We start from the raw sequence: 15477 nt of genomic DNA, 5'->3' as shown, positions 1-15477 counted from the left end.
CCGTTTTCCGGTCGCACAGGAATTAATCGACTTGCAGGCAACATAGGTGGACACAGAGAACTTGTTACTTTGTTCCCAAACCCGTTACACGTTTCCTGACTTTCCTCCACCGCACGGAATTCGTCTCCTAGCCCGATTAATCATTCGCCATTAGGCTGATTGCAAATTCGCGTGTAACCGTTTCTCCTATCGCTAAAAGCATTGTCCACGAAAACTGTAGTTTAGAATCGTTAAAATTTCAAATTCTACAACTTTAAATCACTGGAGAAGGAAAAAAGATTCCCTTATTGATCGATGATTTTTCCACTGCACGTTGCACAATTTTTATCTCCAAATGAAAGGTACGAACGAAACGATAAGATTGATGGAACGATAGAAGGATATTTGGTGGTATCACCGGTTCAATGACGTTTACAGAGAAGATATCCATATACCTCGACATATCGGCGCGCACGTTGATTCACTAGCGTCAAGTACGGTACTGTTTGCCGTTAGCTTCGATACCATAATGGAACTGTCAAAGTCAAATGAAAGGTGGAGCAGTACGCCTCCCACCGGCCCGGAGATTTCAACGCGCGTATCGGCCGTCTTTCCTACCGGCGTTGTACCGTTTTAGAATAGAGGTCAATTTACACTTATACGGAATTCCTACATTTCTGGCAAAAAAGGAACCAACTCCTTAACAAACGTATAATTTAAAAGATATTAAAAAAATTCTCGTTCTAAACGAAATACGTACGCCGGTGTCGCGAACGCGATCGTAACTGAACTGTGGATTGAAAAATAATGATCGTGTTCCAGTAACCGGTGTCGCTAGAAAACTTTCACGTATGCTAATGCACCGTGATAAGGGAGTTTCGCGAAAGGGCCACGGCAAATTTCACCCGTCACCGAAATAACAGCGTTTCTCGATTCGGTTCGAGAACAATTTCTGATCGTTCAGTGAACACGATTTGTAGAAAAGGCATCACGCTAGGTTCGATTGGTAGTCACGAAGCCGAATGAACCCATTAACTGGAATTACCTTAATGCACGATCGTTGCAGATACACGAGGAAAGATGTTCAATATGCCTGTGGCAAAAGTAAAAGTCAGCCATCGAGAGAAAGCCTCGTTGTTGGTCTCGCTACGACCGACCTAGACATCCTAATTGCGACAGCCTGATAGCTGTTCGCCAGAGGTTAACCCCTTTCCCGAATTTACACCTAAGGCTCTTCTTCGAAAGTCAATCGGGTCGAGTTAATTAAATATTTTTATAATCACCGAAGATTATTAAAACTCAATATGTAGATATTCGCAGGACAATAGTTACTAATAACGCTTTCAATTACAGAGAATCAATCGCAGATAATCGACGAGACGGTTTCCCAGGGTGATATTTGGACGGTCATCTCGATTAACCTCCTAATCATCGTAATCGTGAGTACATTCGAGCCACGAATATTTCATATAGTATTCGAATGGAATCTATATTAATTGAATCGGTATCGCGATTATCTTATTACGAATATATTCACGCAAATGTAATTTAGCGACCGCTGCCAAGCATTTCATCGACCACGTTTCAACCTGAAAGCCTCTCTAGGAATATTCAGCATAAAATGTTCTATTCCCTTTAAAATTATCGAATTTCAATTAACCAAGGTTTTGTAACAACCAGAGGTAGACGTGAATTGATCAAGTTATTTTCGAATGATGTGCCGTGCACGTCGTTGCTTTGCGCTAGAACTGGAAATGACGTGCATACCGTGTTCCTCGACAGTGTATTGTTTTACATTGACTCATGCACATTAGTGCCTTTAAAACAGCTATTAAATTCTACTTTGAACGACGGTGATATCATATCTTACTCTTGAACTTGCCACTGTAAATTTACCGTTTTTACGTACGCTTCAACAATTTTTATAGCGTATTTCTTGAAAAATTTCTGGAAGTGTTGAGAGCCTGAATTTTCCAGCTGAGTCGAACGACTCGGTGTTCCTTCGTTTCCCTCGTTCGAGACGATGAATGATCGTTCAAGTTCACTTGGACTTCATACGTCACACTCTAATAAGAAGTCGAAGCCGCTGCTTAGATGTAGGCTAACAAGAAAACAACATGCGAACCAAGACAGCCTACCTCTTCTGCGTGGCTCTTTTTCTTTTGCTCGTTTCAACGACTTGCTCGATCGTAACGAGCAGCGACACCACACCACCCACGACTCCGTTCCCTAACTGGAATATCTAAACTGGGCGACGTCGTTTCCCGTGCATACTTCCAATAACTGTGAACGGTGTAAACTGTTGAAAACTAATCAAACTAGAATACCAATTTACTGGCTGAATAACTTTCGATTAATAATAACAATATTTAGACTGTGAATTTTTTCGATTAGAACAACTATCTGTGATAATTAATTAAAGCGAAAGGATTAATCGAGGATGAAGCAGCAAACGTGAAAGTATATTTATACGATAACGATGCAGAGGATCGTATTAAACATATATCGATAATATAAGAGAAAAAAAAAACACGAAAGAACTCGTTTCTTCTCAGGACTCTGAATTTCTACATACGTTCCCGTTCGACGTGCCAGATACATGGAAAGCGAGCCGCAGAAAAAGGAAACGGCAAAACGCCTCTTTTAACGCGGTTACTGTCGTCACCTATCCAATCGAACAACTATTGCATATCACCAAGGCTAGAATGAATAAAATTATTTTATTCGAATAGCGAAAGGGTTAAATCCGTGCATCGAAGCTTCCTCTCTAATTAACCTAACAGAGTGTCAAAGTTCAAAATGGACAAGTTTTTAGAAAAATTCCAAGTATACAATTTCGATGCGAAAGAAAGAATATCCAAGTACATACTTCCAAATGAAGCAAATCACAGGTTAATTACAGGATGCTGCTTCTCAACGGCATTTTAATGTCTCCGTCAGACCAAACCTGTCTTTTCCATCAGTTTTCCTAACGTCGCTTGCGAAAGTGTATACATGAGTCATCCGATCGTTTGTTTAAACGTTTCTGCAACGAGATTCAAAGGCGATCGAGAACAATTTACCATTCCTGTCTTCTGTATTTACACGGTAGCCTGAGCAAAACTTTCGGATTTAGGTGAATATCTGTTTTCACCAAAGTTCTCACGCGATGTAATTGGTGTAGCAAGGGAACAGCGAGTTTTGGCGGTAAACGTTCGTTCGCAATAACGTTTTAAACGAAAGTACGAGCTCGATTGTTCGCTCGTGTATTGTGTCCGAGGTTGTTCTCAAGGAAAAACGAGGAGGTGGAGGAGATCGCGTCATCGATGCTGCTCGCACAATCGTATGCGCAACTACTTTGCCGCGGTACCGCATTGTCCATGAACAGTGTACCTCTATTTTTCAATTTCCCATGTTTTCGAGTTTGAAGCGTTGCAATTCCTGCATGAAATTAATGGTCTGTCGCGTGACACGTATCGAAAGATGACAAGATGTTAGACCGCTGTGAAACTCTTGTTCGAAAAGTGAGAGGTCGCTTTCGTTATCGTTTATAGATTGGATATTACACGGTTTAAAACGAAAGTAAAAGTCGTTTATCGGTGCCAAGTATTTCCGTGTTACTGTGAAATCCGTTTGACGGATGTGTGACGAAGGATATCACGCTGGGATTTATGCTTTAACGAGCTTCCAAGGAGATTAGCGATCATTCTAAAAGATGTTATCTATTGGATAGACTTTGGTAAGGCGCGTTGGAATGCGATCTCCGAAAATTTCTGACCGTTCAAAATTCAAGAAAATCGAGCTAAAAACAGCCTGCGAACGTAATCTCCCGAAATTGCCTCGAGTCATCTTTCGGCGAGATCGTCAACAATTGGCGAAAAAATCTGGCGCTCGCCAAAGTTGCCGAAATGCAGCCAACGATTATCGAGTTGCCCTCGATTCGCGCGTGAATATCGCGTGAAAAATATCGAACTCGGGTCTTTTCGAGGACGTCGCGTTATCGATAACCGAATACGATAACTATGTTAACAGAAGGTCTACTCACGCATCGGACACGTGGAGAATAAACGCGGTGTACGTGGCGTGTGCAATGGTGGTAGTAGTACCGATAGCATTGCTGGTACCGTTAACACGCGCGCATTTTGTTACAGTACCGTTTGTGTGATACACGAAAGTACTCCAACTGCATTTACTTGACACACAGTGACTAGGATGTGAATCGTTCACACGAGACCTGCCTTTTTCGCAAAGATTTTATTGCAAACTCGATTCGATCCTGTCGAATTCGATCGGTTTCGAATTTAAAAAAGAAATGCAACGTTCGTTCGGAACGAAATCGTGAACTTTCGAGTTCCATCAAAAATTCTCCGAGCGCGTATCGCGTTGAAGAAATTTAAACGAGGTAGACAACTCTTTTGCAATTCATTTCGAAGCAATTTAAACGCCGTTACCGTACTTGTATTATAAGAAAGAAGGTTAATGAATGCGGAATAGATTATAATTTTATGATTCCAGCTAAACCGGCACGTTTGCAATTATTGTGAAAGAATTTTTTTTCTTTCTTTCACTTTGATAAAAATTTTTCAGAACGAAGTCACATTTTCTCAATAGCCAAAAATGGTTTCTGAAACTTCGAACGTGACGCGATTATTAGAGCAAGATTTTCTAATGTAACGGAACACGATTTTCGTCGCGATTATTCTTGAATCGAAATGAATACATTGACCGGCATAATGGAACTGGATTTGTGTAATAACAATATAGACTAAGAATTTTCAGGAAGTACAATTGTATGTTAGACAAAATGATGATTCGAAAAATAGTCTGCCGTTTGTTGTCTTTGTGTTGCAATTAAACCTTAATTACGTGCCTCGACGATGACAACGCGAAATGTTAAACTCATATTTGCGTAACGATGACAAAAAAAAGCGATGGTTCAGCACGTAACAGGGCTATAATGTTTTTAAAACAAAGATCAATAGAAAACAAATGTGCTTTGACACAAGGTCTTCTTGGAATTTTTTTCGAGTTTTCTTTTACTTCAAATTCTATTATTTTCTTATTTCATGCAAATCCCTTATATAACAATTCGATTATTAATTTATCGTACCATCAATTAAAGTTATTTTATCAAAATAAATGCCAGGATTATGATAATCGGTATCTCGAAAGATAAGCGATAGAGATGGTTAAAAATACTTAAATATTAATCCGTATATCATTGAACAAAATTTCCAAAGCCAACTTTTAAAGTCAAAATTTTCAATTTGAATTACATAAGACATTTCGCTTTCTCCGTGCTAACATTGCAACTTTCTCAATTCATATTTTAGTCTCTACACGTCCTTGCAAATATCTAAAGTTTATCGAAATGTAAAAATTTCAACCATTTCGCTTTCCCCGTGTCAAACCTGACCATTTTTGTACCTAAATATTCTCAAAGGTAAATTCAATTTACTCTAATTAAATTATACAAGCCATTTTCTTTCTATTTCTCTTTCGAATCCCTAACACCTTACCCTTCTTCTCGAAGGCTAATAATTCAATTATCCCCCAATAAAATCACGCAGGACATTTCGTTTTTTTCCCATGGTATCGTTAGGTCAAACCTCCGAAAATACACTGAAATATCCAGGTATCGTCACTCGAGGTTGTTAAACACAGCACGTTCACGAAAAAAGAGCGAGGAACAACGACACCAGCAGCACGACACGCCGATCGGACAGCACTAAAATCCCGTTTGTTCGCCAGCGAAACAACAGGGAATCCGTTTTCAGGGAAACGAGGGGTACACGTCGGTCTTCTTCCGCACGATTTCGCGTCGCCGCTCGGCACCGCATTACGCCCACTCGCTCGTTAAATAATTAGATTTAGCCGCGGTGGACAGTTTTCTAAATTGATGTCACCGTTCCAACGACAGTCGAAGCCTTATGACGCACGAGCCATCACGATAATACGAGTGATTACCATAACTTTATGGCTGCCAGGTCCAATCAAGGTACACGTCGCCCAATTTTTCATCGTTCATCCTTCTTCTCGACAATTATCAACCGTTCGATCGTGGATTTGTTCGATATAAATAATTCGATATCATTAGAGTTATAAACCGTTCTAAAGTCCACGCGGAAGGAGCATCTTCCACTAATTATATTCTGTTCGATAATCGATGACCAGATGGACTTCGAGCTTCCTTTTTCTTCCTTCGTTCAAACAATGAGATACTCGAGGCAAAGATTGCTTTCAACTAAAGTTTGATGTCGAACGAAATTAACACTCCTTCAAACGATAAATTGCAGAGATTTGTTCGCTTTATTACCAAACCATAACGATCTTGTTTTTACCGGTTAATAAGCGGCCGATTATACCGAACATTGTCTGTTTCTTATATCGCCTTCGACGCGATTGTATTTTATCGTTGTTTCATTGCTTTGACAGTTTCTTTTTATGGACGATCCGTTGCACAAGCGGTGTTTCTTCTTCGTACACCTTGTTTCTACCTTCCGATCGACTTCCATCGATTCGTTACGTTTCAATTTAGAATCAATGCGCGCGCTTTCTCGAAATCGAGATCAGAGCCAAAAAAGCGGCGACGATTTCACTGAAAAAATTCAGTCGTTTCTCATCGAAAAATCAACGATCGAGAAACTCCCGCGGAACCGTGTGTCTTGAGAACAATTTAATTAATACGAACTTTCGGATTTAACGATCCCCACCCTCGATCTTCTTCTTCATCTTCGATACAGCTTTATGCCGATTGTTTACGAATGTTCAGCTTGTTTCAGACGAACAGTGCCTGTTGAAGAAACTTTTCGTCAACAGAGAGCAGAGAGAATAAGGCTGGATTTTCGCAAGGCGATCGACAAGAAACAGCTCGACGTGAAAGTCGCGGTGAACAACGTTCTTCCCTTCTCTCTCCACCTCTCCAACGTTGTGTTTGACTTTCCACGGGCGTAACGCGAGAGCAAAACGCTTAATAGACACCGCTGGTATATCCTTTGAACTTCGATTCGATCTCTCGCTGCATCTTCGATTTCACCGTTCGACCAGGTACCCCTTCTCGGTCGCGGTTTCGAATATTAAATACCCGACTCGCGCGAACTCGCTTTCCATCCAGGTTTACACGCGCTCGATTCCGCGGCAGACCGCTCGGTGCTTTCAGCCGGATTTTAGGCGGGATATCGGTCACGATGCGATTTCCTCGGCTTAATTCGAGCTGAATTCTTTTACCGTCGAATTCGAGTAACCTCGGGACGATTCCTTGATCCGATTCCACCGCGATTCCCTTGAATCGAGCCCACTCGATCGGTGCACGCACCGCATCGATCCCGTTTTCACGCACGACCGTCAATCGCGATCCAATTTCCTTCGATCCGATATCAGCTACACGCGACTTCTAACGCAATTCCGCGCTCTTTCGAACTGCGACACCGCCGACAGGTGAGTCGACCGCAACTCCCGTAGATCCGGCACGATATTCGCGGTGGAAATCGAACCTGGTACACCGGTGTGTTTATTTTCGAGGTGACAGAAAGTTCCTGGCGCCATCGACTGAACGCGGAGAGAACGGAGCAACGAGGCACACGGTGTCGCGGTTGTTCGCGGTTTCAGCTTGACTGGCTGACGACTCGCTCGTTCGCTCACTCGCTCGGATTACTCGCTGCGAAACCCCACCTCCTTCACGATGGACACGACGTGACGTGGGACTCGTGGAATCGCGCCACTCTACCGGCTCCTCTAGCCCTCGATCATACGGCCTTCTGCTTTCGAACGAACGCGAACGAGCGATTACGAGTTTGGAAACGATCCGCCTTTAGTCCTCGCGGATAGATCACCTGCTAATGGGACCGCGTATGCAATTCGCGAATATATCGCCAAGTTCCTCGAATAAACGGTGCAAAGCATGGCCGTAGAAATGATCGATGCTGTTGCGAAACCCTTTTCTACGCACGATTGTCCGCGAGAACGCTTGAATCGAGATCGAACGAGATGTCCACACAATGAATTCGAGCGTGAAGCCGGTAACAATGAGTGAAAGTTTCAGCGAGCGAAAGCAAATGGGAAACAAGCGGTGTCGTCGGTGTCTACACATCTAAATGCTACACATTTCACACTTATCTTCGATCCTCCCTTCCTATCATCCTCCACTTCCGTTTGCTTTGCGACAAACGCTATCTACTCGATCCGTTCGTGCTTCTCCCATTCGTTCTTTTCAACTAATTCTGAAGCTATAATATTGTATTTTGTTTTTTCTTTTTTTTTTTTTTCACGACTCGTAGACACCGAAAGGTGTAAAAGTTCTAATCGCCCCACGGAAACTCGAATGGTTAAAAAGGTTTGTTCGCGTGGATGGCGAATGGAAAATCAAGCATGCCGTCGGCCGTGTCCGCGTGTCTTTACGTAACGAGTTCTGATTAGCTCGTACCAGGCGGAGACGGTCTGTCGTTGCAGAAGAAATGCCAAGGAACGGTTTGCAAACTGCGTTCGAGGACGCGTGCGTTCGAGGATGCCGATCGCAAGGAGCAAAAGGAAGAGAAAAAATAATGAGAGAAGGAGGGCGAACAGAGATCAAGGAGCAGGGACACGCGTTTCGTTTCTCGTCAAGTTTTGCATTGCTCGTAAAATTCCAACTCCGAGCCCTTTGAAGTTTACGAACCTCCCGTGCATGGAAATTGAAACGATGTTAAGAACGGGCCGGAAGGGAATATCTAACTGTCAGAGGTTCAAATATAAAATTAAGAAATGTTTTAAAAATGGAATTAGAAAGTTTTCTAAGAGAATTGAAGAGACGCTCGTGCGGGAATCCTGAATTCCGAAAAATAAAAGAAACAAATGAACGAGCAAGTTTCATAAAGGTAAATCACAGGGTAAACCTCGACGAGTCGACTTTCGCCTCGAATTAGAATGTCTCGAAGAACAGGAGAGCTTGGCCTTTCCTCGACGACCATTTGCATTCGTGGAGGTTAATGGATCGAGGCAGAAAACGGAACTCTACCTTATCCTTTCGGTTTCGCTCTTGTTTCCTTACCTTTAACCCTTCCATACAAACAAAACAGTGAAAGTCTTTTTCATTCGATCGGTTATGGGGAAACAAGTTTTTTCTGATTCAGCAACAATTGTTTTTACGTTCGATGAAATGCATCGTTATCACGCGCGAATCCACTGTTTGTTTCAACGTCACGTGCGACGAGTGAAAGTTGTACAAACATGGAAAACTTTAATGACAATAATGTACGCAATTTCCGGACCTCCTACGATCCGCTCTTTTCCCAATGAAAGTCTCTCCCTCCTAGAGACGCCTCCAATTGCAATTTATAATAGCCTATGCACGCGAACTTGACGCGATGCAATTTCTATGCAGTCGAGAGTTCGACGCGTTACAAAAACCTCGGTTTAGTTTACTCCTTAAAGTTGGCCCGGAGTCAATTTTCGACAATTTTAGCCGCGGTTCCAGCCACGGTCCCTTCGCGTATTCTCTTTTCATATTAAAATAGAACGGCTACGTCCTCTGTCCCCGCTTCGACATCAACAATGATCATCCACGAGGATCCAATTTGCATCGGCGAATGCCCAGGAGATACTAATCGGAATCTCGTCAAGAGACTTTCGTGTCTGAGAATTTACTCGCGTGTACTCGCTAGAGGGAAAGAGGAGATTATAAAAAAAAAAGGAAAATTGCAACGATATAAAGTTTCGTGTTATGCATAATACATTTGTTTACTGAACCCTTTGTAGGCCACTCTTTCTGCCGTCGGCGATGAAAAACGCGACGAAATTTCGCGTTACACTAAGTTTTTAGAACGAAGAAGAACGCGATGACTGTTTCTAATCGGCGACCTCGATGCGAATCGAATTAATTTAATATATTTTAAAATCAAGGTTAAAAGTAAATAGATAGATAAAATATTCGATCGAAAAGGATTGTAAAATTCTCTGCTTTGCTCTGGTTTATCTGGAAGCGGCTCTCCTTGACTAAATATTTTTTATCAAAACGATTAGCGTCTAGCAACCAGTATCGTATCTACTTTTTCCCTCCTTTTATGTTCAGTTTCGCTTTTTAAAAAAAACAGCTTTAAATTATGATTCGAATAAAATTTTACTACTTTTCTAATTAAAATCACGAATGATCATCGTTTTTTAATTGTACCTTTCGTAACCGAAACGGAATCGATCATAAGTACTAAAGTATCTCGAGGATTTAGTGAAACGTAACAGTGTAAAAGCACTTTCACTTCCTGTTCCACATAAAGATTAAAATTGCGCTCAGGTCTTTTTTCCCTTTTATTCCTTGCAACGTGATGTGAACGGCAAAGATCATATCCAACCGTGAAAATGATGAACGAAGGTGTAATTGATCGTAAAATCATGGAGCAATCATAAGAGTGCAATAAAATCGCGTTGATTTTCTTGTTGCGTGATCAAGTACAATTACATATAGCGATACAAATTACAATTAAACAATAAGATGTATTGAAAAAATAGTTAATACGAAAAATATCAAGCAACAAAGAACTGATTTGTTACGAGTTATGAAAATAAGTTGGAAAGATGGAAAAATAAGCAGATAAGAGGCGGATAAATACGGAGAAGGAGAAGTTGATAAAACGACCTTGCCTGAAATAGTCCGACTATAGGAATGACCTAGTCTCGGTGAACCATTCACCGATACGATTGCTTATGTTCCAGTATCATAGTAAATGCAGGTATGGAAAATTCTACCTACTACGATCAGAATCCGGATCGTTGCAATTTCTATGCACTCGAATTCGATGCACACACGATTATATCCAGTACCGAGTATTATTCTGTATCGAATCCCTTACTACATCATGATAAGTCTGAAACGAGTACTCGAAGGTTAGGTGATAAACCAGCTGTTTGTAGAGACGACTAACAAACTCGAGCGTTAATATGTTTCTCATTTGATCAAGAAATTTCACAGATCGTTACTCACTTTGCAGGCCGTTCATTCAAGGATTATTGCTTCGGATGCTTACCTGCAACACAGAAAAAAAAACAATACAATTATCATACAATTTAATCTAATTAACTCAAAAATCGCAATCTTCTCATACTTTCTTCTCTTCCCACAAAGCAATATAGCTCAATCATACTTTTCTCTTATGATTTTCGTTTACGCGAGATATCTGGCTAATTACTATAATTCCTTTCGTTAATGAACCTAATCCAAAAAAAATCTGCGATTCATCGATCAATAATTTTTATCACTGACAAGAAGGTGACGTTCGTACAAAGAGATAGATAACGTTGTCTCGAAAGCCGATGAAAGAAAAGCACGATACGGTTTACCTGTAGCTGCATTTCCTCTGAAACACGTCCAGGAAGCACATGACACCGAGAAGCCGGCCTACACACGGAAATCCGTCTTCCGAACGGAAATGCGACATACGGACCAACGGGACGCGGCACGTCGCGACGCTAAGATCGCTAGACTCTCTCTCCGGAACGGCGCGTGTTCGAAAACAACGAAAAAAAAAGTCAAAGGAAAAGAAAGAAACGAAGCTTCACGCTTCATTATCTTATCTACTCTATCGCGACGATATATATTGTCCTCGCGAGTTGAATTCTATAGAGGAAATCGGCTCTTTAGTTCCGTGTTCGACTCGTCGCAAATAACAAGGGAAGGGTATCTTAACAATTTAACCAAACGGAGGTCAATTAACTTCTCGTACAGGTAGAATATACTTGGAAAATACTCGAGGAATAACGACCCAGCTAAAGATTTGCGAGTGAAATAAATTATAATAATTTTATATATTTAGCTCTTTCTATCGAACGTTCACTTATAATTGATTTATGTTGTTTTTATACGCCTCCGAATGAATTCCAAGTAATTTATCATCGCATTGACCCACGATACTGCATTACTCTGAGTCATCAGATACGTAACATTATTGCTGATAAATAAGTAATTACGCCCACCAATTAATCTTACTATCAACGGTGACGTAAATCGAGGAATCGTCACGACGTATTGAACGTCATTCAGTTTTCACGAGAAACGGGCGAAATGACGATTAGATAAGCGATAAGTGAAAGAAAATTGCGATTGTATATCAATCTAAATGAAATTCGTTTCTCCGAGCGTAAGCTAGTCGGTTAAGAATTAATACAAACAGCCTTCGGTTACATTATCGAAATTGGAACTGTTGGGCGTTGAGAGAATGGTAGGGTACAATAATGGCCGTGAATAATTGGCAAGCAGCAACAGCGATGGAAACGGCAACAGTAACGACGACAGGCCGAGATAACTTTGTGCGTTTGACAGGAAACACGTTGCGTAGCAGTCTCATGAAAATTATATGTTGCACCCTACTGGGTGCGAGGGTGGGTAGCCAGTAAGCGTTATAAACCCTTCGTCGATCAATATGTGCCACCATGGTGTTTCCTACGTCTGTCGATTTGTTTCCCATGAACTTCTGCCTCCTACACTTTATGACGCTCCTGGGTGCTTTTTCCTCTCCTCTCCTCTGATCTTCAACTGATACAATTTCTTTGGGAACAGTCCCACTCGACAACATTAAGGACCCATTCAAAGATTTCTTTACCGAATCATCGCAAATTTTTCTTACAAAAATATTTCAATTTCCACGTGACGTTATCGCGAAAGTATCGGAAAATATCGAAAAGTATTTTCGAACGTGTTTTTAATTGGAAATACCAACAAAGAGAACCGAACGCTTTCGATATCCATTTCGAACGATAAAGGGAAAAAAGTCGTATATGGAAACATCCATGGTAGATAAATTTGATAGAAAATATAAATTGTTTGTGCAAAATAAAATCAGGTTTCAAAATATTCTAGAGTGGAAAAAGTGATACCAAGTTCACTACGGCAATTCAATTTCATTAATTAAATTTGTTGAGTCAGTAGACCATTAAATACCAGACTAAATTAAAAACTGACGAGCATGTAAAGTCACAGAGAGAAAAAGAGAAAGAAAGAGAGAGTAATTAAAGACGCGGCGCGGCAGTTCTTTCCAAGCCACTTACTTCAGCAGCATTCGGCAAACGCGACGAAAGAACACATGGTGGTATTATAAAATGCACGTATCGAGAAGGGTGCACGGCAAGTAATGGCGAATGATTCGAGGGGACAGAATCGCAGACGGATGGGGTCGAAAAAGGAGCAGCCAAAAATCAATAGTACCATTCCTGGAACCTCTCGCTACGTTTTCTACCATCTCGATTACGAAACGTTGCGATATTCTCTTTATTTTTATTCTCTCGTACCGCTGAAATAACCCTTTAACATCATAGTATCAGGCATAAAATTGAAAATTACGCAAAGTACCTAGCATTTTTTAATTTCAACACTTCTCACGCGTCAAATTGTTACATTGTTAATTGTCTCGCAGACTCAACAGCCTCTTCCGTTTCGACGCGTTTAACATGTTGATTGCCACGGGGAACACCACTGATATACGCCTCGAATATAACGTAACCGGGTAATTAAAAAAAAAACATTTTAATTACTATCATTATTAATCTAATTCGTCAAGTGTTGCTCAGGTTGCAGCTTGGGAAAAAAGAATAAAACTTGCCCAACAGTGCCAGACAATTGAATTACATCGTATTTTCGTTCACGTCGAAGGGTGAAAAACGCGTGGAACACGGCTGAATGAGCCCACGCGCATTCCATTTCCCCAAGATATTGACATTGGCCCTTTTCCACCGGATCCAATTGTTTTATTATGCACCGACGGAACTCGGTTTCGAGGATTGGCACAGTTTCAAGCATCGGGTCGACGTCTACGACGCTCTGGAGACGCTTGTCGTCGACTACATTCTTTGCTAGATCAATATCAAACCATTGAAAACGATTGGATGAACCGGAAAAACCGCGACTCAATGTTCTAACTTGTGTAACGAAATTTCTAAGGTGGTCAATTTGATGGGTCATTTGAAGTCCATGAATTTTTTCCAACAGAACACCCGGTATACCTGTAACTTCAGGTTACGATTGAGCCACACGAGTCAAGGTTGTCGTGTAGGTTTCCCTGAAAACCCACGCATCAGCGTTTATCAATCACGTGGTAGCATAATATTTCAGGCATAGCTAACGATTATTTTAAGGAATCGCGGATGATTTGGAGAAGGAAAAGAATCTGGCGACGGTAAGCTCGCGGTGAATCAACTTCCGTGGCCGTTTCAAGTATGCAAAACACGAGACAGAGCTCCGAATTCCACGGTCGACCTTCCTTTTTAACGGTGGGGCCAACACGTATATACCCTGTAACGATCACACGTGCGCAACCACTATTGATTGCCAGCCTTCTCTCGTATTGTCGTCAGCCCTTCTCCGACCCTCTTCTTCGACTCGCTTACACTCGCTACAAGTTCACGAAAATAGCACGTTGCATGCCACGAAAATAGTACACCAAGAGAAAACGATCGTCTACGTGGCTGACGACAACCCTTGCCACGATTCTAACCCGCCCCCTCATACCGAGGGTGCAAGTTAAAATCGTATTCTAACTTACCTAATTTCTCATTGAAAACCGTATACGATTTTCAAGGCAAGTGTAACGGAACTCGAAGAAGGTTGGAAAAGTGATTCGATCAAAACGAAAGGACCACGCAGAAGAAGTGGGTGACGGTTCAACCCACGTGAACGAGCCTTCTTGGGTCATTCTAAAACCACAGGGTCTGAGCAACGCGTGTGGTATGGCTGCTGGTTGTGTATCGAGAAAAAGAGCGCCCGCCTGTTCCCTGTTATTTCTGCTTGCTAAGTAATAGAAAAAAGGTATCATCGTATAACCAACTGTCGCTCTCGTATCCTGCTGGTTACATCGTGTACAGTTGTATTTAATTGAAAAATTTCATTTGGAAATGGAAGAAATCTAAGTCACGGTTAATGACTGAACGTCATTAAATCCATGTAAACGGTGTCTGTAAAATCCCGGAGGATCTGTCGAGCAAATTAAATTTCATTCAGTCCCTAATCGACGAGGCTGCCTCTCTAATCCCAATGGCATGTATTAGCACGCTATCTAGGCACTACCAGCATACTATAGGGAAACTAGTTTATTCGTGTGATTACACCAGCTGCCATTTAATCCGTCCGTGGGCCGCAGCCACGATAGGTAAAAGGATCGCTGTTTCATTTCCAACCATTGAAAGAACGCGAACGTCCACCGTTTTGCTGACTATCCGAACGTTTGCCAATAATTTCCTACGTTTTTTACAACGATCGCGCATTCCTTTTGATGTGTTAATTTTGCAAGTCTGTCAGGGGGCATCCTTCGCTTTCGTGGACGTCCTCGAGACTCGTTTTCATTCGTTTTAGAATAACAATTATTTTTCCCTCGACGGTGGACACGCTGTTGGTTCCAAATGATCGATCGCTTCATTTCCTGCATCCTGTCTCTTTACAAAGCTATCGATTAGCCATTGTTCGCGGTTTTTCTCCGAATAATAAACAGGCGCAGTCCAATTTCTATTTAACCACGTCCATCCCCCTGTCCTTCGTCGTTTAATAAACGCGAAAACAAACGAACA

At 41.6% G+C, this 15477-nt stretch overlaps 1 protein-coding gene across 9 annotated transcripts in view; it reads right to left on the bottom strand.

Moving 5' to 3' along the window:
- The window catches only part of siz (Brefeldin-resistant Arf-GEF family protein schizo), a 35801-nt gene that overhangs the window by 11755 nt on the left and 8569 nt on the right, over positions 1 to 15477 (bottom strand). Inside the window, exon 1 of one of the 9 annotated variants that reach the window (XM_034325977.2) lies at positions 11266 to 11448. The exons of 4 other annotated variants lie outside the window; for them this stretch is intronic. In XM_034325977.2, the coding sequence (XP_034181868.1) occupies positions 11266 to 11363 (98 nt within the window). In that variant the 5' untranslated portion in view covers positions 11364 to 11448. Of the gene's footprint in view, positions 1 to 5477; positions 8201 to 11265; positions 11449 to 15477 lie in introns of those variants that run through there. 4 more of the 9 variants (XM_034325969.2, XM_034325971.2, XM_034325972.2 and 1 more) reach the window with 4 other exon arrangements.

The sequence above is a fragment of the Osmia lignaria genome, chromosome 5 (genome assembly GCF_051020975.1).
Source record: "Osmia lignaria lignaria isolate PbOS001 chromosome 5, iyOsmLign1, whole genome shotgun sequence".
NCBI lineage: Eukaryota > Metazoa > Arthropoda > Insecta > Hymenoptera > Megachilidae > Osmia > Osmia lignaria.
Note: the sequence above shows the minus strand (reverse complement) of the source record. Positions and strands in the feature narration are given on the sequence as shown.